Source organism: Miniopterus natalensis, chromosome 6 (genome assembly GCF_054644295.1).
Source record: "Miniopterus natalensis isolate mMinNat1 chromosome 6, mMinNat1.hap1, whole genome shotgun sequence".
Classification (NCBI taxonomy): domain Eukaryota; kingdom Metazoa; phylum Chordata; class Mammalia; order Chiroptera; family Miniopteridae; genus Miniopterus; species Miniopterus natalensis.
Genome location: NC_142086.1, coordinates 34,088,116 through 34,113,917, shown reverse-complemented (window position 1 = coordinate 34,113,917; position 25,802 = coordinate 34,088,116). Strand labels below are relative to the sequence as shown.

At 35.4% G+C, this 25,802-nt stretch overlaps 2 protein-coding genes across 9 annotated transcripts in view; one reads left to right on the top strand and one right to left on the bottom strand.

Annotated features, from left to right (window-relative positions):
* DZIP3 (DAZ interacting zinc finger protein 3) overlaps nt 1-11,437 on the bottom strand; it is a 73,942-nt gene extending 62,505 nt beyond the window's left edge. For 3 of the 8 annotated variants that reach the window (XM_016195647.2, XM_016195654.2, XM_016195653.2), the window contains exon 1: nt 10,807-11,151. The gene's annotated coding sequence lies outside the window, so the exon portion shown is untranslated. The other 5 variants (XM_016195650.2, XM_016195651.2, XM_016195649.2 and 2 more) reach the window with 5 other exon arrangements.
* A 173-nt stretch (nt 11,438-11,610) lies between these two features.
* Nucleotides 11,611-25,802, top strand: part of CIP2A (cellular inhibitor of PP2A) — a 37,705-nt gene continuing 23,513 nt past the window's right edge. The window contains exons 1-8 of the mRNA XM_016195657.2: nt 11,611-11,749; nt 16,007-16,154; nt 17,882-17,994; nt 18,831-18,925; nt 19,436-19,532; nt 20,380-20,502; nt 20,653-20,798; nt 23,631-23,706. Of these exons, the coding sequence (XP_016051143.1) occupies nt 11,648-11,749; nt 16,007-16,154; nt 17,882-17,994; nt 18,831-18,925; nt 19,436-19,532; nt 20,380-20,502; nt 20,653-20,798; nt 23,631-23,706 (900 nt within the window). The 5' untranslated portion in view covers nt 11,611-11,647. The remainder of the gene's footprint in view (nt 11,750-16,006; nt 16,155-17,881; nt 17,995-18,830; nt 18,926-19,435; nt 19,533-20,379; nt 20,503-20,652; nt 20,799-23,630; nt 23,707-25,802) is intronic.

Genomic DNA, 25,802 nt, shown 5'->3' with positions numbered 1-25,802 from the left:
TGTTTTTCTTTTATGGTTTCTATAACCTCCCTGGACATCAACACCTCCCCCTCTGACAAGCTTCCCTTTAGTCAGTAGCTGTTTGAACAGACAGCAGGGAGGCTAAAAAGAAGGCAAGCAAACCCTCTGGCAACAAGGCAGAGAGGATGGAAGGTCTCCACTAAGCTATTCAGTGTTTAGCTTGAAAAATAAAAGGGTGTAAAATTAATCAATCAGAAAATATTTGGATCTGAATTAAGAGTTTAAAAAGGCTAATGGCTTTCTTTTTCAGCCTGCTTAAAAATACAACCTGAGATGAATCTCTGTGATGAAAGGTTTTCCAGGACAGACCATCAATCCCATCATTTCCCTGGAGCTGAGCAGATGTGTGGCAAACCCTACCAGCAATAGCAGCAGCAGTAGCACTTCACAGCCTCTGTCGGGACGGAAGGCCTCAGTGCCTAGCAACAGAAAGGAAGTAGCCAGCCTGCAACATTACCACTGTGCTTCTAAAATAATCCAAAGGTTCTTACCAGTCTAGATGCTGAAGGAAACCTTTAAACTCAGGGTTAACATGGGAGAAAGGGGAATCTGGTTTCCCCTGGTATATTCGTTTCAACAGACTTATCCTATCAGCAGGAAACTAAAAACTAACTGCTTTCCTGGAACTGAGGAACGGCTCTTCTGAAACCTGTTCAGATTCTGGCTGGTCAAACAGAAGGCAAGCTGAAGTTCAGTGTCAATTTACAATACATCTTTATCCACCAACCAAAATGATTTTTTTTGCAGGCTGTTTGAAAAATAAGGTCTTACCATCTATATCTTGATAACAGTAAAATACCTTTTTTACTACTCTTTCTAAATTCCCAGCTCCCACTTTCCCTCTTATCTACTGAAATTATAATAAACTTTTTTTTGTAAATAGCTATTTTTCCCCATTTTTTTGTTGTTGTTACTCCTCACCTGAGGATATTTTTTTCCATTGCTTTTTCAGAGAGAGTGGAAGGGAGGGTGGGAGTGTAAGAGAGGGAGAGGGAGACAGAGAAACATCAATATGAGAGCAACATCGACTTGATGCCTTCCCCACACACCCCAACTGGGGGCCAGGAATGCACCCTCAACCCAGGTACATGGCCTTGACCAGGAATCAAACCTGCGACCCTTTGGGTGCAGTTGTTGCTATAACCACTAAGCCACACTGGGCAGGGCTATTTTCCCCAGTTTTAAAGCTGTGCTTATTCACATCAAAGTAGGCACAGCTCTTGTTTATAACTTTTAATTATTCATTCAAACATGTACCTTGAGGACTCTTATCACCTCCCTAAATTGTATATAAGCACATTGTTTTTAAATCCACCTGAACAATTTACAGGCTCTGATTGGCCAACAAGTTTACATTTCAATGTATGGGAGGATGTCCCATGAATTTGCTACCCTTGACAGTTCTGACACTTACAGATCACACATTGCCAAGTAGGAAAGTTGATATTAATGTAAAAAAGAAGAAAGGAAAAAAGGAAAATAAATGAAAACAAAATAATATACTTGCTATTTTGCAGGACAGTAGTTCAGTTATTGAGAACTTTTCTTATGCTCACTAAAACTGGAGTTTCTCTTGGCACTACTGACATTTTGGGCTGGATAGTTATGTGCTATGGGAAGTGTATAAAAAAATACATTTTTATTTATTTCTTTATTGATTTTAGACAGAAGGAGGGAAGGAGAAAAAGAAAGAAAGAGAGAAACATTCATCATTTGCCTCAAGTGTACCCCAACCAGGGATAAAACCTGTAACCTGGGTATGTGCCCTGACTGGAAATCAAACCTGCTACCTTTTGGTGAGATGATGCTCCAACTAACTGAGCCATAGCAGCCAGGGCTTTCCTACACATTTTTTAAATGTTTAGCAGCCTTCCTGGCCTCTACTCAGTAGATGGCAACTCTCTCCCACTTCTCAGCTGCATTGTGGCAACCAAAAATGTCTCTAAACATTGCAAAATGTCCCCTGGGGGACAAAATTGCTCCCAGTTGAGAACCACCTAACTAAATAAATGAGTTAAAATGGAAAGGTTAATTAAGTAAACATATAACAGATTGTTCTGAGGAAGAAAAATAAGACCATCCTGATATTGTGTAGCATGTATAAACACAAACAATAAACCACCTGTCTACAAGAAAGAGAAATGACATAAAGTATCTCATTTAGATTTCCATCAATGCTAAAAATAAGTAGAGAGGTTGCATAACGCTGGTAGTTAGGAGCACAGGAACACTGGGATCAGTTTGCAAGCGCATATAAGCCTGCTTTGATGCACACTAGCTGTGCAATCTTGTGTAAATTAATTAACACCGCCGCGCCCCAGTTTCCTCATCTAAAAAATGGGATTCAGATTATACCTGGTAGGCCCGGCCCAGTGTGGCTCAGCAGCTGAGCATCAACCCATGAACCTGAAGATTATACCATAGGGTTGTCATGAAAATTAGGTATTTAAAACGTAATAGAAAAGTACCTGGCACATAGTAGGCACTATATATGTTCCTAATCACCACCACCAGATCATCATTTACTTTTGTTTAAGTTTGCAGCAAAATTAGTTCACCTTTCTTCCAATTCTCTACATGATGGAGAAATGCTATTGTACAGAAAGGAATGGTAATAATGACATTTAAGAATTGAGGCAAAACTACTATTTTTTCAAATATATCCCACACGGCACAGATAGCAGGTTAGTTTGCACATTTAGCACTTTGTATTTTTTGTATGAGCACATATACATCAGTCATATTCTTTAAATTGCATGATATGCCATTGTGTAAGTATTTCATCTTCTCTGACCACTACTGATATATCAGCTTTGTCTTTTTTTTTTTTTCTTTCTTCTTTTTTTTTTGGCTATTACAAACAATGCTGCAATTAACAACCTTGAATCTGCAACTTGGTAAAATTTTGATAGCTATTTTTAAAGCTGGACTTTCTAGGTCAGCAATGAGTTAAATGTACTCAAGAAGTTCATGGATCTGTTAATAACACAAACTCTGACACCATTAGTTATTACTTCTGTTAGATTTTTACCAAAAGAATTCCAAAAAAAACTCCTGAAAGTTGATGTGAGATGTTTTGACCACAGATGAATAGTAGTCACTTCAAGGTTAAAAAAAATATGAGAGGATACTTCAGCTCTTGCCATTTAACAAAGACCATTGTTAACACTACCTGGCAACTTATACCAGGAAGCAGAAACCTTGCAATGTATACCCACTGCCCCCTCCTTATAAATTTGCCAAAACAGGAAACATCCTTGCCAAAATTAGCACCTTGTCAGAAGCAGATTTTTAATTCTTTCAGATCTATTCAGTCAATTATTTCTGCACTTACACAGGCAAACCCAAAGAATGCATATTAATTTGTGTTGAATATCTGAAATGTACCTAAAATTACAATGACAGGTCAGGATTTACCTAAATAATACTATCCATATATCAAACTACCCATCAGTTTCAGGTTAATTACAGGTAGCACTGCCAAAACTACACTGTTCAGAAATGTAGCTAGGAACTATTGGAAGGAGCATATGTCACCCCTAAGCAAATTCTCCAAAAGTGAAATATTTTCAGCAACTTAAAAAATATGTTGTCATTACGGTTGTTAGACAAAAGCAAACATGACAGGATGTTGAGACATGGCACGTGTAGAGATGATCGTCAAGCAGGGAATGGAGGACACAGTATGTACTTGACTCCATCACCGCCAGTCAACAAAGCCTACACTTCCCAAATCCAACTTGACCCACCCATGTGAGAAAAGTACTGCCCCTCATTATCTCAGAAAGACATATGTTTGTAAGTAGTGTTTAGGTAGGTCGAGCTTTTAATTATAGTTTATATTCATATAAAATTAATGAGGTGCATTAACTTGGTTTCATTGAAAATAAGGTTAATTTTCAACAGTTCCTATATGCTGGGCTATGCATCTAAGCACACTGAGTACACATCTGATCTTACACAACTTTGAAAGATAAACATTACTGTGTTCCATTTTAAAAATTAAGAAACTGAAGCTTAGAAAGTTCACATAGCTAATAAATCAATCAGAGCAGAAATTCATGCCCAAGTTTCACCAACCACAAATTGCATATTCTTCCCACTATAAGCTTAATGTACAATTAGGAACTGAATTAGATAATAATCACACAGGCAAACACGCAGAAATAACACTATTTACATGACTGCACTGATCAGTAAATGATATTGTAAAAATAATTAATCATGCCATCTTACTATTTCATGGTACACTATTCATACTAGTTTTTGCTAAGAGAATTTATTTGTTCAACAAAACGATTCAGAACAATGCCAGATACTATATTTGGTAATGAAATGAATAATAATGCTTGTCTAAATACTCTGTCAAGCCCAGCCTGCGTGGTGGTTTAGTGTCGACCTATGAACCAGGAGGTCATAGTTCAATTTCCGGTCAGGGCACATGCTTGGGCTGTGGGCTCAATCCCTAGTAGGGAGCGTGCAGGAGGCAATGGATCAATGACTCTCTCTCATCATTGATGTTTCTCTCTCTCTCTCCCTTTCCCTCCCTCTTCCTTCCTCTGAAATAAATAAAAACATATTTTAAATAAATAAATACTCTGTCAAAGTTAAAGATTTGGGGGAAGTCTCCAATTATTTGGTCACATTATCTCTAAAGCAGTAAACCTGAGAATACATTTAAAATATATGAATAGAAATTCATTTATGAATTATATTCAATTACAACTATAATATTAAAAAGAATGAGATTAAAATAAATAAAAATAAAAGTTCTAATATTTGTCCCCATACCCTGAGAGACAATTTCATGTATCTTGAGATGTGCACACTCCACTTTGGGCCCCACTGTCTTAGAAAACAGCTTCACATTTTAATTCAAGAAATAAGTATCTAACTGTTCCATGAACTTGATGCCTATTTTCTGAAAGACCAGAAATCTAAAAATGAGAAGGTCTGCACAAAGTAGGCCTTCAATATATATTAGTTATGATTAAAAATGATTACTGTACCTTAACTTAAAAGTATGTCACTTTCATATTTACTATCTACAAAATTGGATTCAGAAACAATGGATAGTACTTGTGTTTAAACAAAATGGCAACCTTCTGATTCTGGGATATGAAATTAGATGTGAAAATGTGTGTAGCAATGGGGAAAGAGATTTATCAAAAAAATATCCAAACCTTGTACTCATTAACCTAGAGTTGAATTCTGTGAAATGTATAGGGGGAAAATAATCAGGAATAGTTTGAAAAGTGAGAATGTTTACTTTATGGTTTGGCAAATCTTTTATAGATTAGCTGAATTTTAATACTTGACAGTTGGAAAAGGAAACAGGAAGAACTGTAAAGGGAGAATGTTTCTGGTTTATACAAATTTTCTGGTTTTGTGATGAAGATGACATTTCTGAAAAATGAAAGGTGACATTAATGGTAGACTTTGTTTTCTAGACCTGCATAAAGGATAAAATCAATTTAATGTTAGTATTTGAATTGTTTTAGCCATAGTGAGGACATGGTATCCAAATGACCCCACTCCTAGACCTCTGCCAGTTCTACCACTGAATTTCTTTGCCTTGAGTCTTTGGAACCAGAGCCAATGGAACTACTATTCCACCTAGTGTTTAAACCTACTGAATAATCTCCTAGTTTTAGATTTGGCCTCATGTCCCCACTAGAATGCAAGCCCTACAAAGTCAGGAAAAAATTTTAATTCCTCTGTTATATCCCTGGTGCCTAGAACACCTGGCACACTTAAACACTCAATACTGATTTAAAGAATGAAGCCTCCCATCCTTCTGCATACCGCAAGGCCTCTGAAAGTAAAAAGAAAGGGTGAGCTTGTGTATGTATTAAGACTGCCTTCTCTGCCAACCTCAAGAGAAGCCCAGATTCTACAAGACTGATCCCTGCAGACAACTGCGGGTCAAGAAAGGGCCTTTGTCTCTGGCAGCTACTTTTCAGTGTTCTTTGCTGATTCTTCCCCATCTCTTAAACCTCTAAGTACTTAAGTACTTTGGTTCAATCTTTTCTATCCATACTCGCCCTATATCATTTGGTCTAAAGGTTTTAAATTTTCATCACCAGCCTTGACCTTTCCCTTAACTACAAATAATATATTCAACAACCCATTCAGCATCTCCTGGGTATCTAGCAGACATCTCAACATAACTGAAACTGAGCTCTAGATATCTCCCCTTCCCCACAAAATAGCTTCAGCAGAGTAACCCAGCCAAGTCAGGCCTCAATCAGACTAACGACAGTTAACCCACAGACCTGTGAGCAAGAAATAATTGCTCATGGTTTTAATCATTGAGTTTTGAGGTGATTTGTTATACAGCAAATACTGATTAACACTCCACACTAACTACAACATCCCACCCTGACAGATAGTTTCCATCCCGCTTCCCTTTTTTTCCTCCATAGCACTTACTACTAATATTCATATATTTTATATGTCTTGTTTATATCCCCCATTAAAATAAAAGCTCTACTTGGGTAGAAATTTTTTGTCTATTTGACTTACTGCTGTATTTCCAAAACATAGAAATGTACCTACCACTTAACATTCATTAAATATGTAGTGGATGAATGAATTAACAATTAGCCCTGTGTTCATACCTCTAGTATAATTCCCATGTTACAACATTCAGGATTCTACAAATTCTGTACTTCTCTCAAAAATGTAATTAATATTGTCATTCAGTCTGACTCATCTAATGTGACTTAAACCCTAATCAAGAGTCATTAAAAATTTCCATTTTCCTATTCAGTACTGAAGATATATATATTTTTAAGCCTTTCCAAAAGAAATAAAGGAGCTACACAACCCTAAACTTAGGTTGTATGATCCTAAGCAGCTTTTGTTTAACTCCCTTAAATGTGTTTCCAGAACTATAAATTAGGGAAAATACCTATGCCAAACATTAAAAAAGAGAGCAATAAAAATTTACAGAGAACAGGGATTTTATGCCAATCCTTAAAAAAATGAAGAAATTGGATACTTAATATTTTGCCCTAAGAAAATATCATGTGTTCCCATAGAATATTCTACTTCTCTTAATAGCACTTACTCTGGTCTATTTCCAAAACAGACTCTAAGCTCTCTGAAAAGAACTAGTACTCAGTAAATATTTGGTAACTGAATGTATATTAGCATTTAAAAAATATATTTACCTGACTGATAAAATGCAGATGTTTACTTTAGCTAGTGTCTTTAAAATTTTTTTTGGCATAAAATAAATGCACTTTATTAAAAAAAAACCCACATAGTATGGAAATATACTAAGCCTTCAACTTAAAAAAAAAACTATAAAAAGAGCAAATAAAGGAAAGTGTATGTATATGGATGGAATTAATAAAAAGTAAAACTAGTGATTTTGGGAGGGGAAAAACAAGAATAAAACCAAAGTTGGTTATTGAAATGCTGAATAAAATAGACTAATGGCTGGCAAGCCCAACTGAAAAATGAGATAGGATGAAAAAGGAAATTTAAAACTACAAGGAAGAGATAATGAGAATTATTGGAATACTGATGCAACTTTATATCAACAATTTTTAAAATCTAGATAAATAGTTGCTATGCTGAAAAAATTTATAGTATTTCCAAAATCAACTCAAGAAAAAACAGAAAAATATGAAACAGATAACCCTATTAGAAATATAAATGTATTCTAAAGATCTATCACTAAATAAGCTATCAAGCTGAATTTTATTGGCCAGTTGTATACAACCCACAAAGATCAGATGACTCTTATGTGATTCATTATTCTATAGCACAGAAAAAAAAAAGAGAAAAGCTTCCAATTCATTTTTCAAAAGTAACATATAACCCAAATTCCAAGAGAGAATAAAGGAAAAATTATTTTTAATTCTCATGAACATAGATATAAAATCCTGAATAAAATATTTGCAGCATAGCAAATAGAAGGTTTGTTATTACTACCTGTGTGATGGCAAATTATTACACCTTTCTCTTAGTTTTTTCATCTGTAAAATGGACAACATAAGCACCTAAAGCATGGAGCTGTTATGAAGTATCAAGTTCTTAAGAACAGAGCTTGGCACATGCAAAAGCTCAGTAAGCTATTTTTATCCCAAGAACAAAAGCAACATAACCCACTGCATTATCATTTTAAAGAGGAAAATAAGATATATAAGTGTAAACATCTGATAATTTTTTAGCAGACATTTTGGCAAATCTTTTAAAAAGGTATAAAGGGCAATCTCCTAAACATTTTAAAAAATATTTATCACACTCTAATAGCACAAATTATACTGTATTAAAATACTGTGTCGTTTTCATTCAATTAAATATTAAGACACAGATGTTCAGTATCACCATGATTATTCCATATTTTGGATATTAAACTATTGAAATAAGTTAAAACAACAAATATTGAAAGGGATGAAATTATTATTTGCAGATTTTATATATATAGCTAGAAAGTCTAAGAGAGTAAGCAAAACTATTAGAATTAATGAGATTTTAGTTAGTAGGCTAAATAAAAGATATACCAAAAATCAGTATGTTTTTATAGTGACAGTGACAAATTAAAAATTTATAGGAGAAAAAGAAAACCCACTCACAGTAACAAAAATTATATAATAACCAGGAATAAACTTAATGAGAATGGTATAAGATTATATGATAAACTACGTAACATTTCATTGAGCATAAAATACAACCTGAATACTTTCTATTAACTACTCAGCAGTATCTGTATCTTCTTAACCACCCAAACTAAGAAACTTGGAATCCCTTCTAGTTTTATCTCTTTTCTTGCTCTTCACAACTGAAATTAGTCATTAAATCCTGCCTATTTCACCTCATAAATAGTTCTCAAATTTGTCACCTCTTTGCTATCTCCACTTTAATTATCTTGGTTCTCCTTTGGAAAGACTCCAGCAAATTATATATTCTCCCTACTTGCAGCCTTACCCTCATCAAAATCATAGCCCATCCAGCTGCCACAGTAATCAATCTAAAACACAAACCTAACTAGATCATCAGGTCCCAGCTTAAAAACCAGAGGTCACCACTGAATTCTGGATGGAGTTCAAGTTCAAAGCTAATAAGGTCCTCAGTCATCTGCACCCAGCTTCATCTCCCCTTCCTCCCCCCCGCCCCTTTTGGGGGCTTAAAATATGGTTCTATGTTTCTCATATTAGGATATGCAAGTACCTCTGACTAAAGATGTTAGGGCTTCTCACAGCTATCATCATGGTACACCCTACTAAACTTACAATATCAATTTTTGGTGATTTTTTTGAGAAAATGTTATTTTACATTAAAATGAATTCTTTATGGAAGCAATGCAAAATTCGTGTAACTGCTTAAGTTAAAATGCAAGATTTCAAACAAAGATGGCACAGCAAGCAGCTCTGACCCTTTTCCTGTTGGTTCTATAAAATAGGGAAGGGCATGATCAGGGGTCGGGAAACTTTTTTCTGTCAAGGGCCATTTGGATATTTATAACATCATTCTCAGGCCATATAAAATTATCAACTTAAATATTAGCTAGGAAAAAAGCTCCTAGATTTATTGAATTTCGAGTCTTGCCTGCAGTTGCCTTGGCAGGGACGAATGATTTAGCGGGCCATATAAGGCCACCGGCCGGATGTTCCCCACCCTGGGCATGATGATGACACACTTGTCATTACTAGTGAAATCTAACACTACCAAACTGTTATCACTGCATTTGCCAAGGAACTAAGATGTAACGAGCACTTGTTGACAACATAATTATGCCAGGCAACTGTCTGCACGACCTGACATGACCTCATCTCTACCACTCTATCTACTCCAGCTGCAGCGGCTTCCCTGCTGTTCCGGACACACCTGTCAGGCTCCCACTTCAGGGCCTCTGCCCTTGCTATTCTATCTAGAAATCTTTTCAACTAGAGAGTATGTTTCCTTGAAGTATTTCCTCAAATGCTGCTTTCTTTATCCTGATGTCCCATTTCCCTTCTCGGTCTGTTAGATTAGAGGAATAATTGTTTTATTTTCTCCATTTCACTTTCCTTAACTTATTGTGTTTATTATTTATTGTTTTTCTTTTCTCTATCAGAATGTAATGGTAGAATTGTTTTACTTACAGTAGGATTCTTATTTTATTCACTGAATCTAGTGCCTAGCACATTGTAGGCTCCAATTTTTTATTGAATGAACGATCTTATGAAACAGGTATTATTCTTGGCCAGATTTTACCCTATTTAGAGACTGAAGCAGTGAGGATCTGCCTATGCTCACTCAGTAAAAGGTAGAGCTAGGATTTGTAAGCAGACAGCCTGACTCTAACATAACTGCATGGTGCCTCTAATTTACGTGGTGAATTACATAGGCACCATTTACGATGTTTCCCTTATTAGACAGTCCCTTCCCTGCAGGGGATACTTCATTATCTCTGACCCTTGGCTGGCCACGTCTCGCCCATATTACACTGAATAATTATTTGCAGAATGCATAAATAGATTAATTACCCAATGATTTTTACATGTATGTATCAATTGGCTAGATTATTTAAGCTTTCAGATTTAATTTTAAATTGTATCTTAATATAAAAACCCTGCTTTTAGAATGTACTGATGTAAAAAAAATTTTTTTCTTTGAATTGAGAAAGCATTATTTCTGACAAATAGTTTAATTAAAAGGATATGTATCCCATTCTTACAATTTTCTCCAAACTGGTTTTTAAAACTTTATTCAATATTAGCATCTATTAAGCAAAAGCTCCAGCACCCGCTATTTAACTTACTTCATTATATACGCATGCATATTAATTACCTCCGATCAAAACCCGCCAACGACGGTACTACTTCCATAGACGAGATTTCTAAAACAAGGAATCATGCCAGGTAAAACAGACATCTTCACTTACAAAAACTGACGCTAACGAGAACACACCCGGAGCAATACAGAGCCCAGGAGTCACTCGCAGGTCGCTTTCTCAGGTAAGTCTGCCGACCATCGTAAAGGTACGAGACTAACTTAACTGAATCCCAAGGGCCATAGGTTTACTCGGAGAAACAAACAGTCCTGCGCGGAAGGGATGCACATACGAGAGATTTTAAAAAGAGACCCCTCCCAGGCCGCCTCAAAATCTAGAGCCCAAGTTTCTCCTCCTCAGAACTCCTCACCGTGTCTAGACTAGGGGGACGCGACCGTTTCTCAGGAATAGGCTGATGCACAAAGAAAAAGCACGCCATCCAGCGTGAAGGCCCAGGGAGCAAACCAAAACACGGCGCACGGAGGAACCGGGACCCCTCACGCCTAACCGCCCCTTCACAGACTGAGCTGCAATCGCATCTCTCGCGAGATTTCTCGTCTTTATGGGATCGCGAAGCTGAAACCTCGCGGCTTTTTAAGTAAGGGGTCTGAAAGGACAGCTCCTGATTTTTCGAGCGCCACAACCTCACTGCCCGGTCCTCCCCTCCCTTCCATCCTCCAACCCCCACCCCTCCCGTGTTTAGGAGCAGTCCTAGGGACTTCCGGAGCTAGACCGGAACCGGAAACTCCTGGAAGCGAGGGGGTGGGGCCGAAAAATCAAAAAAAGAGCGCGGCGAAAGCTGGAGGCCCGAACTGGCCGGCTGGTGGTGGCCCTCGGGCGGTCCTGTGGCGGGTCCCGATGGACTCCACTGCCTGCTTGAAGTCCTTGCTGCTCACTATCAGTCAGTATAAAGCCGTTAAGTCGGAGGCGAACGCTGCCCAGCTTTTGCGGCACTTGGAGGTGAGGGGCTCCCGCGGGGAGGGCGAGACGGGCTCCCTGTAGTAGTTTTGAGTGCACGGTGCAGCCAGGGTGGAGCGGCCCATTTAGGGCCGGAGGGCAGCTCCCCCCTCCCCCCTCCCCCGGCTGTCTTTTCGTGTAGGTGAAGGAGGCGAGTGTCAGCCTAGAAGTCCCACCGCCCCCTGCCCCGCCCCTGGGCCCTCCGCGCTCCCTCGGGCGCTGCAGCCGGAGGGGAGGAGGGGCCGCGGAAAGTCCTAGGAACCGGAAGGGAGGGGCGACAGGTTGGACACTGAGGCTGTGCTTGGGGCTGGTAGAGGAGAAAACGTAAACCTGTATCTTGTCCCTTGCTTTTTATTTTGTTTTTTTCCATCGTAACAGCGCTGACAGTATACAGCGATCCTCGGGAGTGGCAGTGGTGGGGAGTGATGATTAAAACTTGTTTTTAATCCTAATGCTGTTTTTCAGTCCTAAAATACTGAATTGCTTTCATTTTTGTTCTGTTTTGTTACCACTGATTTGTGTCTACTTAGTCTGTGTTAGAGGTTTTTTTGCTCTTAATCGGCTGTCATTTGTTATGCATTCATGGAATGCCAACTAACATTGACCTCCGTCTAATAAAACACAATTAAGCTCAACCAAATCTTATTTTAATTCTCTGTCGCAGCTTCTATTAATATAGAATTGAACATAATTTTAAAATATATTCTGTTATATTAACCATGTGATAAAAGGTTAAATTACCAAAGATAGCAAACTACAGCGGAGAGAAGACGATGGTGAGTGGTACAGCAACATTAGTTCTTCGTGAAACTGGAGTGCGTTAAATGTGCCTTTGTTTTCTCCGGCTTCACTGGTGCTCCTTCTTACTACTTAAGGTGCCCATCTCCTAAGTACATTTTTTTTTCATTCATTACCTCAACAAATTTCTGCAAACCTAATAATGATGGTGTTAGCTGTTACATGCTAATGCTTTACTTCTCTATTAGAATACAGCAGTGTGCTAGTGGATCCTCAAGCCACAGAATAAGCAAGGCTATTAGTTTTATTTTTAAGATAAAGGAATTATTTTAAATATTAATTTGAAACGTTACCTGTCTTTCAGAATAAACAGGTATGTTGTGAATCTGAACACCGTGTTACGGTGAATTGAAGGAGACTTCAAAGAAATTTGAGGCTTAACAACTTGGTACTGTGTTCCAAACTTTCAAGGGGTTTACTGAAAAATCTACCATTTAGAGAGATAACATACATTCAGTGCATAACCTGCAATAATCTTAACTAAAGAAAGAGCTTGATAGTTTTTTTTAACGTGTATATTCAAGTAGGTACAATCTATATGATAATATTGGATGTTTCTAGCTCCCTATAAGGTTTTTTTCAATTGTTCCTTCTCACGAAGTTCAGATAAGTGGACTTATACAATACATACTTTTGTATCTGGCTTCTTTCACTCAAAGTAATCTCTGAAATTCATTCATGCTGCACATTTTACTCTTTGATTAGTGTAGAATTTCATTTTATACATTCACCAGTTTATTTGTATTCTGTTGATGGGCATTTGGGTTTCCAGTTCTGGGTAGAGTTTTAATAAATCTGTTATAAGTATTTTCATACATTTTTTTTGTGGATGTATGCACTAATTTCTCTTATATACCTAGAAGTGGAATTGTTAGGTCTTACAGTTTATGTTCAGTTTTAGTTGAAACTGCCAAGCAATTTTTCAGAAGTTACACCATTTTACCCTCAACCAGCAATATATGAAATTTGCTGTCATTCATCCATACTAATCTTTGGTGTTTCAGATTTAAAAGTTTTAACCATTTTGGTGATTATAATAATGGTGGATATCTTTGAGCAACATGGAGGATACAAAGAGAGATGGTTATTCTGTGAAAGGATATTAACTATTCATTCTGCTATCCTGCTGCACTTCTGCTAATTTTTCTTTATAGTCCCATGCAGAAACTGAGCTTTGAATTTTTCTTATTATTGGCAGAGCTGAACTGGTCTCAATCTTTATGGGCTTTCATGGCACTAATCTTATGTAATGATTATGAGCATTGATTAGGAACAGTGAATCCCAGTTATGCTACTATAGTGTGTGCTTCAGTTTACTCATCTACAATACAGTTGGCACCTACCTTGCAGACTATTGTGAATATGAAAAGAATTAACATACATGATGTACCTAGGGCAATGCCTAGGCCAGAGTATGTACTAAAGTATTAGTTATTCCTAAAATAAATTCTATTTACATAAAACACTCAATGTGTATGAGGAAAGAAGAAAATTTATAAAATGACTTTTAAATTTTACATTGTAGCCCGACCGGGCATGGCTCAGCAGTTGAGCATCGACCTAGGATCCAGGTGATCAGGGTTTGATTCCCGGTCAGGGCACATGCCCCGGTTTCGGGCTTGATCCCCCAGTTGGGGGCATGCAGGAGGCAGCCAATCAATGACTCTCTCATCATTGGTGTTTCTATCTCTCTCTATCCCTCTCCTTTCCTCTCTCTGAAATCGATAAAGATATATTTTTTAAAAAATAAAAAAATAAAAAATAAATTTTATATTGTAATAAATAATTATTACTTGTTAGAGTATTATGTTATATTTAAATACAGTTCCAGTCCTGAAGGAAATTGTATTTAAAGCAGAAAATGTCTTCATGTAGAGGGCTAGCTTTGTATGTAGGCAAAAGGACAATGCTCAGAAGGTTCCTTATCACAAAGTATCTTCTATCATTTCACCTTTGGAACATTTTTCAGTATTTCAGGTTTTTACTTTAATGTTGAAACACATAATCCTTGGGAAAAGATACCCTGAAGCTCCCTTATCAGCAAAGCTTTAGAAGAAAAACTGTCATCTGGGTAAGGGAATAAAGGGACACAGAAAGGGAAGATTAGAGGAATGCTAAAACAGCTTTCTTAGACTTCATCTTTTAAAAACAAAAATGTTTAGAACAGATTTACTCTAATTCTAAAGTAACTAACTGGTTTTCCTTTTTCATAGAAAAGGTATGTTTATTAATAAATAACATTCAGAAAGCATTTTCAAAATACATGGCTGTCTAACAACTGTTTGGGGTCTTCAGTCCCAGCTTTACCTTTTCGAGGAGGTAGGGCGAGTGTGGTTTGTAGGGTTATAAAAGAGGAGTAAAAAATGGAATAGCCCTAGCCAGTTTGGCTCAGTGGCTAGATTGTCAGCCCGCGGACTGAAGGGTCCGGGGTTCGATTTCGGCCAAGGGCATGTACCTCAGTTGCAGGCTCAGTCCCCTGCCCTGGTTGGGGTGTGTGCAGGAGGCAACCAATCAATGTGTCTCTCTCAGATCAATGTTTCTCTCTCTCCCTCTCTCCTTTCCACTCACTCTGAGAAAAGCAATGGAAAAAATATATATATATCCTCAGGTGAGGATTTAAAAAAAAAGTGGAATAACCAAAAATAAAATTTGTTTATGCCTGACCTGGCTACTTAAAAATTTTTTTAAACTTCCTCTTTTGAAATCTCTAATCTCTGGGCTCAGCTACTGTTTGGGGGAGGGAACAGGAATAATCACCTACTTAATCACATAGGTAAGCCTCTGAATTTAGCTACTTTTCACTTTCCATTGTCTCCCTTAAAGTAGGTGGAATGAATGTACTGGAATTCGTTTATTCATTATATCGGTAGTAGAGTATTGATTTGTAGTTGATGCCTTCATGAGTGTTCAGTGTAGTAGGGAAGATAAGTATTGTTAGTCGGTAGGGAGGATATATATATTGCTAGGTGATCAAAAGTTTGCCAGTTTATGAAATAAAAGTATAATGTACTATAGGATAGTGTAATAGGCAAACCTAATGTAATTGGTGGAAGAGGGTTAGAAAAAGCTTCTGGAAGAAACAAATTAAAGCTGAGACCCCAATGATTACATTAGCCAGTGAGAGATGGGATAGGTAATTAATCTTCCAGGCAGAAATAACAGCATGTATGAATTTTCGGAATTGGGAGAGTGGCAATGGAAGAACGGGAGAGTTCTTTGGAAGAACTGAGTTTTTGTTTGAAATGGAAAAGAGATAAAAACTGCCAATTAAAAAAACAAATTTTTTTAAATTGAATTTTAGAGAAAGAGGGAGGGAGAGAGACAAACATCAACCGGCTACAACCCTGACCAGGAATAGAACCAGCAACCTTTTGGTGCACAGGACATACGATGACCAACCAACTGAGCCACACCAGCAGGGCACCAATTTTTAACTAACACATTTTAATTACTATTTTGTAGGTAATTTCTGGACAGAAGCTTACACGATTATTTACATCAAATCAGATATTACCAAGTGAATGCTTGAGTTGCCTTGTAGAGCTACTTGAAGACCCAAACATAAGTGCACCACTGATCTTCAGTATCATCAGTTTGCTATCTCAGTTAGGTAATTTAATTTCCATTTTTCGTTTTTTAGATGATGTATGAATTTAACAATTTTTAAAGGGCAGATTTTGTTATAGAATCTTTAGGAGAATGATTCATATTCAAAAGATTTCTTCATTGCAGGACCTTACAGAATACTTTTGCTTTGTGGATATCTTGAAAGGGGAATATTGTATGCATGCTTTCTTAAAAATTTTTGGAACAAAGAATCTCAAACATATCAAAGGTTCAGTGGTCTACAGATAAGAATGCACCTTCAGAAATGCTGACCTACTTTTGAATTAAAAAAAAACCAAAACTACATCCACATAATGCCAATATTAAATACGCTGCTTGGAAAAATCACTGCTAATGATAAAAAACAATTGTCCGTTTTTGATAGACTACACTTAGAGCTAAGGGTTAAAATGGTGTTGCTTTTTCTATTTTTTCCTACTTTAAGCTTTAGTTTTTAAATTTTCATTTAATAGTTACCTTTTTTCTTGATTTGTATTGGGGGTGTGGTGAGATACTTTTGTGTATGATTATAAAATTAACATGTGCTTATTATTGAAAACAAAATCCCAGTGATCCAGAAGGATTGACATACAGCATGTTCAATAGAACTTTCTTGATGAAAATGTTCTGTATCTGCTGTCCAATATAGTAGCCACAAGCCACATAGGACTATTGACCATTTGAAGTGTGAGTACTAGACTAAGGAACCTAATCTTTAATTAATCTATATTTAAATAGCCACATGTGGCTTAGTCTCTACCAAATTAGACAGCATAGTATAGAGAGTAAAATAAAATGAGTCTGTATTCATCACCACCACCCTTCTCATCATTTCCACTTTGGGAAAAATATTGGAGAGCTTTCTTAATTGTTTGATATGTGTCTTTCCAGATTTTTTTTTATGCTATAACAAATAATTTTAGATAAAAATTAACAAATAATTTTGGTTATTTTTAACGAAAATGGTGTTGCAGAGCACCACTTGTTTTCTTTTATACTTGTTATGTCTTAGATATCTTTCTATAGTGCAATCTTTTTAATAGCTGCCTTGTACCACATTGTAGAGTAATATAATTTATTCAGTGACTCCACTAAGGATGTGTACTCATGTATGTTCTTTTCTTGAGTTTTTGCTGTTAGAATCAATAGTGCATGAACATTTTTATGTATTTTTGTTCAAATATTACTGCGTATTTGTTGAATAAATTCCCAGGAGAATTTTCAGGACATTGTTCAGTTTGATAGTCATTACTAAGTTGCTGTCCAAAAAGGCTATGCTAATTCTAACATCCACCAACCATATGTATGAGAATGGCAGTCACTTTCAATGTTGAAATATATTAAAATGATCTTTATATTTGCTTTTTAAATTTTTATTTTTTAGTTAATAGACTTCATTTTTAGAGTAGTTTTAGATTACAGAAAAATTGAAATGATTTTTAACAGTAAAATTTGTATAAATATGTAAAGCAAATTTTTTACTTGAGATTTAGCCCACATTGAGAAATCATTTGTTTATTGGCAAAAAAAGAAAAGCGCACACTCCCTTCTCTTTTCCAGCTCATGTAATTTCTTGACTAAACTGCTGAATTGGAAAGTATTTGTAAATTAGCCATACCATATTTGATGTTTTTATATAATGGCAAATTTAATAGGGAAATTAAAATTATTTCTTTCAGCATAAAGATATATGTAAAATTGATGTTTTGTGCCTTTTATTTTAATTTACAGCTGTAGATAGTGAAACCAGAGACTATCTTCAGAATACATATAACCTGAATAATGTGCTGGCAGGAGTGGTATGTCGGAGCAGCACTTGCCACAGTGATTCAGTGTTTTTGCAGGTATACACACTGCACTGTACTTTTCATTTAGTACTTGTTCTTCCTTAATTTCAGATCAAAATTGATAGTATCTATTAGAAACTAACTTATAGCGTATATGTCAGCATAATACTGTAAATTAGGCACATTCTTGCCATTAATAAATTTAAGAACAGGTTGATCACACATGTACTACTATTTAAAAGTTGTGAAGAAGGGAAGCTTATTCACATCTTGCACTATTACTAAAGAAAACAATCTACATTATAACTTCTTTGACAGATTGTAAACACAAATGTCAGCATTTTGAGATAAATGTTATTCGCATTAAAATTGTAATTTGAGTTGGCGTATAGTCTCAATTTGTTGAGGAAACAGTCTACAAAAATAGTAGCTATAGATTTGGTCTTATTTAGCATAGACTCAAAGCTCTTATACCCATTATTGAACCTAAAATGCAGTTGTAAGAAAGAAAAGTGTTGCCAATTAAACTGACATGAAATTTTAAAGATGATGAATGTGAAAAAATGTATATAAAAATTGATGGAATATATATGTTTCAACCTACATATAAGTTTAAGATGATTAAGTAAACCAGGTTGATGGAAAGATGCTCTGCTTGAGTTAGGATGTGTAAGAATATGTGAGTCAGGAGATGAATCCCAAGGTTCTTAGTAGACTAACTACTTCGCATTTAAAATTAAAAAAGAGAACCATTTTAAGAAATGGAAAAGTTCTTGCTCTAAAGTCTGCCTCCTGAAATGGTGATGTGTTCAGAATATGCACAGGAGTCCATTTTGGGGAGCATGCAATATGTTTTTATGTGTTTATATTCATTACTATTTTTTTATTCTCAGTGCATTCAACTTCTGCAGAGGTTAACATATAACGTCAAAATTTTCCATTCTGGTGCAAATATAGATGAATTAATTACATTCCTGATAGATCATATGTGAGTATGCAACCAAACATATAACCAAATAATCTATTGGTTTATTTTTAAAATAAAGCTATGTAATCAATTTTACTTAGATAATTTTATCCATCTTTTTTAAACTGAGACTGATTTCTTGTCTACTCCTTAGATGATTTTAAGGATCAAATGGTGTAAAGCACCTTTAATTTCCATAACAAAAATTTTTGAAATAACTTTATTTGAGCAGAAAAAAACGGTTGAAACTGAAAGTTATATGTTTATATTTAATCTTGGTAGGAGAATATACTGATCAGATAGCATGTGATCACTCTTACAATTATTTTCATATTTCTGTGCTGCAATTTAGTAGGATCATTTAGTTTCAAAACATGAAATAAATGCGCAATACTATTCAAAGCTTGATGGTCTTCACATGTTAATCAGATTTTTCTTTTTGTATGCAAAGAGGAATTTATATGTGTATATTTTCAGTAATTTAAAATGAACTTAATGCTTTTTTTTTTTTTAATTTTTCTTAAACAATAGTCAGTCTTCTGAAGATGAGTTAACAATGCCTTGTCTAGGATTATTGGCAAATCTTTGTCGACACAATCTTTCTGTTCAAACACACATAAAGACTTTGGTAAGAAGTTTGTTTGTAAAATTTTTTTTCTTGTTTTGTCGTGGGTTCTGTGTTTCAAGAGAATTTTATCCATCTTGTCTTGTGCAGCTGACCCATCAGAGTTAATGCAGAATCAAATTGACATACAAATAACTTGAAGTACTGCACCCTTCATATGTGTTGTTTAAGATGTTAGGGGTTAATGCAAGTATTGCGTGCTAAAAATTTTTCTTCTGTTAGTATCCCATTATTGTATTGAATAACACAAGGAAAGCTGAATTATTTTGTGCTGATAGAAGAGATGCACATCACTGGCAATCCATTTACCTCAGTCTTGTATTTCCACAAAATCAGTGGCAGCTCTACCAGAAAGATTCATGAGTAAATGCCTCTGATCAGCTACCAGTACTTGTGATAAGTGAAGGCATACTAAAGAGGTTAACTGACCTACCATTAGAAATATATTAGATCGAGGAAGTTTGTTGATTCTTTAAAGTGCTTTGTGGACAATTCCCCTGCTGTGCAATATACAGTATTACCTATTTAATTTTAAATTAAATAATCTCATTCATGTGTTGGATTATTCTGGTCTTATTTGGAGGTGGAGGTTATTTTGAGCCATGGAAATGTTTGAGAAGTTACACTTTTATTCATAATCCCATATCCGAACACTGCTTTTCATTAAGATTGTACTTGTCTATACTACTGTAAGCAGTATATGAAAGTACCCTCTCCTTGAAATGATGTCTTAAGTTGATAATGATGATTAATAAAAGTTTATCTACCCTGTGCAAGATACACTTTCTGAACCAAAATATAAAACTTATAATTTTTCATTCTAACTTATTTTTAATTTTTTCTTCCTCAGAATAATGTGAAATCTTTTTATCGAACTCTTATAAGCTTCTTGGCTCATAGCAGTTTAACTGTAGTTGTGTTTGCACTTTCAATATTATCCAGTTTGACATTAAATGAAGAGGTTGGGGAAAAGGTAAATATTCTTTTTGTTACTATTTTTGAAGATAATTCTGAAGTTTATATTCTCTGGTAGTTTAAAAGAGAGGCTCTTTATTTAAGTTTTAGGATGGTTTCAACTTAACTTTTTTTTGGTATAATATGCTTTCCTTAATTTGTTTTTAAGCTATTCCATGCTCGAAACATTCATCAGACTTTTCAGCTAATATTTAATATTCTCATAAATGGTGATGGCACATTAACCAGAAAGTATTCAGTTGACCTATTGATGGATCTCCTGAAGAATCCTAAAATTGCTGATTATCTTACCAGGTATGGGTCTCTTTAACAAATTTTAAGACCTTTTTTTTAAAAAAAAAAACAAAAACAACAACAAACAAAACAAGATGTTTCTGATAAATAAAACTTCGTTTTTAGATTTAGTAAACTTGAATTCTACTTGGTTCACAATAGACCAAATAAGAACATCTTGATGTGCTTTATTCCCATTCTGTTTGCTTTCCTGGCCTGAAATGTAAAAGTATAACAAGGGCATGTGTGTATGTTTTAGCCTTTGTATTAGATGAATAAACTTGTCATTCTCCACAATTTACAAATCTCGATTAATCTGTTTTAAAACCAGTTTAAATCTTGAACATTATGATTTTTTGAAAAAATATCTTTATTATGGGAACATTCATGTCAGTATGTCTTTGTGTGCTTTTTTTCTTTTTTGTATAAAAAATGGATGTTTCCTTTAGCGGATGCCTCTATTGTGTTATGAGATAAAAAATGAGAACACGTTTATATGTTCATTCTATCTCACTGACATTTCATATAATTATTTAAGTTTCGAGATCGATTAGCAACTGTTTTCCAAAGAGCTCATGGCCTTATTGCATCTTGAATTAAACTTCCCCAATGTCTAAGCTGCTTTGTGGTCCTAAGTTAGAAAATTGTTGAAATTGCTTCAAAAAGTTAAGATAACGAATCATTCAGAAATAAAATGTTTATTGAGCCCTACTGTGTTCAAGCATGGGGGAGGAGTCAGTGTTAGCAGAGACAGGAACAGGAAGGCGGTTCTTACACTTTAAGGAATATAGAATCTGGAAGTTACACAAAGATGTATGTAGTTCCTAATCTTTAAAGAACCCAGAATCTAGAAGTTAAAAAAACAAAAGCTAAGCACTAGGGCAGGTTGACCACTACTCATATGGTTAACTGGTACTTTGTAATATCAAACAGCATTCACATTGGCATTTTATTTTTCTTTCTCTTAAGCATCAGTAGGTAAGAGAACTGTCTTCCAAAGTGCCCTCCCTTTACCTGCCCTCTCTTTATCTCTTCTAAGAATATTCCCAATATATTCTCATATAATACCTGTTCTGACCACCCAAAGTGCTTATTTAACAGCTTCGGAGTAAATAGAAGAATTATTTTGAGTATACCTCTTTAGGAGGACAGAAAGATAATCTGATTTAACATTAGTAAGTGGTTGCTTAATTACTTCTGTATATCTCTTAATTACGTTTATCTATTTTCTGTCTAGCCTAGACCCCAGAGTCCCCTCTAGAAAGAAAATTATGTTGACCTCTTATTTACCTGCTCTATCATTTAGCAAAACATTCCTGTTCCAAAGTCTAACTTAATACCTGTGTTCCTAATTAAAGCTTGAGAAAAATCACACCTTATGAATATGTATGCCACATACTCATGATCTCTAACTTTATCTGGGCAGCACCCCTTATATTTATTCCCAGTCAGCTTTCTCTCACATTTTCTACAGTGGCTCCTTTAAATATTTGCTACTTTCTTCTTACCACTTTTCACTTAGAAGATGTCCATGTCCTTAATCTTTGTTTCACAGAAAAAACCCCTCTGAATTCCATATAGTTGGAGTTTCCTCAGATATGTTCTAGGCAAAGTTACCTATGTTTATTCCAATTTTTACTTAGTGTCCTCCTGTTCTGTTCATAAACATGTCCCATTCTATGCATTAAGTCTCATTCTGTACTATCTTCAGCAGTTTCTCCTATCTCTTCAGTGCCTACCATTCAGGTGACTCCTGTGATTTATACATATGTCCAACTTCCATCTTTTTCTCCAACCTTATGTCCTTTTTCAAGTCGGTGATCTACCATTGTATTCATGGTGACTATCCACATTCTTATTATAGCCCTTCAAAATATGGTCCCTGCCAATCTATCAGCCTTATTTCTTCACATTTCCTTTCTTCTGTATAATCATTTCAGAAAATAGAACTACCCCTCGCTAGAAATGTATTTATGTGCCGGTTCCTCTAAAGCGCTTCGTCTAGAAGGCCAGAAGACTCTTTCCGTTGTATTTGACTCCTTTTTATTCTTTAAGACTAAAGTCTGGGAAGCTTCACCTGGTCAGGCCTATTTCCACCAAGTCTAGGTTTGATACCCATCCTGTTTTCATAGCACTTTATACATTTCCACTATAACATATGTTACATTACATTACTATATTACTATTTTTTGTCTTTTTGCTTCCAGTCTTAGACTATTGAGTTCTCTGACAGGGCACTATTCTCCCAAATCTAGGATATACCAATCACGTAGAATGTAATGTGGTACCACTAGTACTCTTAGAGTTGTTTAACACAGGGCCCTTCTCCTTACCTCTATATCTGCAGAACCTAATTTAATGCCTGGAAAGTATAAAGGCTTTATAAATAAGTAGCTTGTCTAATTTATTAGTATATGAGTGTTCTTTGAATTTTACAACCTTTAAAAAATGGCTATTGAGGTACAGAAAGTTTCAATGATTTATTTATTGCTACATGGATCATTTTTTCACTGTCTTATAAATGACAGAGCCAATTTATGTATATCATAGTGGTAGAATATGTTTCAAGTTTTAAGTATAAACTTTACGAAGACTATTTTATATTAGAAGCTCATAATAAATAGAAGAAAATATAATTAAATGTTTTGTACATAAATATTTTTATGTATCAATTTTATAATCTTATTTGATGTATTTTTTTAAAATTTTGTATTAGTTTCAGGTGTACAGCATAGTGGTTAGACAACAATATACCTTACAAAGTGTTCCCTCAGTATTTCCATTACCCGCCTGGCACCCTATATAGTTATTACAGTACTATTCATTTGATGTATATTTTTATTTCCAACCTAGGTATGAACACTTTTCTTCATGTCTTAGTCAAGTATTAGGTCTTCTTAATGGAAAGGACCCTGATTCTTCTTCAAAGGTATGTAAAAACATGACTATTTGTTTTACACTTTTTAAAAACTGTAAAGTGAGGAAAAATCAAAGTGCACAGTTCTCTCGATTTTTACAAACTAAACATAGACATACAAGCAGTGTCTAGATCAGGAAACAGGACACTGCTGGTAGTCTAGAACCCTCCTCAAATCTTTATACACTGGAACAGTAGTCCCTTTGGAAAACTGTTTCACGGTGCCTACTGAGCATGTGTATACCATGTGAAATAGCAATTCCACTCCTAGCTACATAGGCGTGAGAGACATGTCCATAAGTTCACTAAAATACATGCAGAAAATGTTAAACAAATAGAAAATGAAATTTTAAAAATAATATCATTTACTGATTTTTAAAAATGTCAAATGCTCCTGGCCAGGCGTGGCTCAGCGGTTGAGCATCGACCTAGGATCCAGGAGATCAGGGTTCGGTTCCCGGTCAGGGCACATGCCCGGATTGCGGGCTCCATCAATGACTCATCATTGATGTTTCTATCTCTCTCTCTCCCCCTCCTTTCCTCTCTCTGAAATCAATAAAGATATGTTTTTAAAAAAATAAAAATAAATAAGTAAATATGTCAAATGCTTTTAGGGGATAAATCCAACAAAACATGTACAAAGCCTCTACTCTGAAATTATGAAATATTGAGAGAAATAAAACACCTAAATAAACATGTATATACCAAATTCATAGATAGCAAGAGTTTACAATAGTAGGTTAATCAAAATTACAGCTGGTTTTAGTGTTTTTTGTTTCTGTATTTGTTTTATTTTGGTGTATTTGGAAGTTGGGAAGCTGATTATAAACTTTGTATCATTATGCAAAGGTCCAAAAATATCCATGGCTATCCTGAAAAAAATGGACAAAATTGGAGGACTTAAAATACTACCAGATATCAAGATTTAATATGAAACGACAGTAATTAAAAGAATGGAACAGAGTACAGTCCAAAACCAAGCCCATAGTTTATGGATCATATTGAAACAGTGTAGTCTTAAAAGTATGGTAATTTCACTAAATGCCACTGAGTTAGTTGAATATCTATGGGAAGAAACTGAATTTTGACCTCTATCTCACACCAAGTGAGAAAATCAGTTCCAGAAAATTTGTAGATTTAGATGTGAAAGGTGAAACAGTGAACTATGAACTTTTAGAAGAAACACTTAGCAGAATATCTTTATAGCCTTGGAATAGATGAGGATTTTCTTAGACAAGGAAAAAAACCCACCAACTATACAGAAAAAAAGTTGATAATTAGAACTACATTAAAATTAAGAGTTTCTGGTCATGTAAAGTCCACCAATAAGAGTGAAAAGGCAACTCACAGCATGGGGAAAGTTATCTATAATACAAATATTTAAAAAAAGAGTCTTATCTAAAATATATTATTTAAAAACTTGTACATATATGTCAGAATAAACACTGAACCCAGTAGCTAACCTAAACAAAGAAAATTTGAATTGGTCAATAAATATGAAATAGTTATTCAACTTGATTAATATTTAGGGAAATGCAGATTTAAATGGTGATGCAATACCACGGCATACCCACCAGATGGCAGATGGTTAAGTTTAAAAATAGAGATAAGATCAAGCATAGATGAGAATGTAAAGAATTCCTGTGTCCCAGTATGCATGGGCTGAAAATTGGTACAACCACTTATGAAAACTGGAATTATCTATAGTCAAACCTCGGTTGTTAAGCAAAACTTTGGTTCTCAACCTGACACTCCTTTCATGCTGATAACTACTAACATTGTACACATGCATGCACCAGGATCCAACCATTCAACTCTTAAGTATTTACCCCAAAGAACTGAATGTGTATGTTCACCAGAAGACATATGCTAAACATAGCAGTACTGCTCATGGTAGCCAAGAATTAGAAACTCAAATGCCATCAACAGTGGAATGGGCAGATAAACTATAGTATATTTATACACTGGAATACAGTCATACATCGCTTTACAACAGGGATACATTCTGAGAAGTGAAACTTTGTATGAACATCATAAATGTAACACAAACCTGGGTGGTATAGCCTACTACACACCTAGGCTATATGGTATAGTCTGTTGCTCCTAGG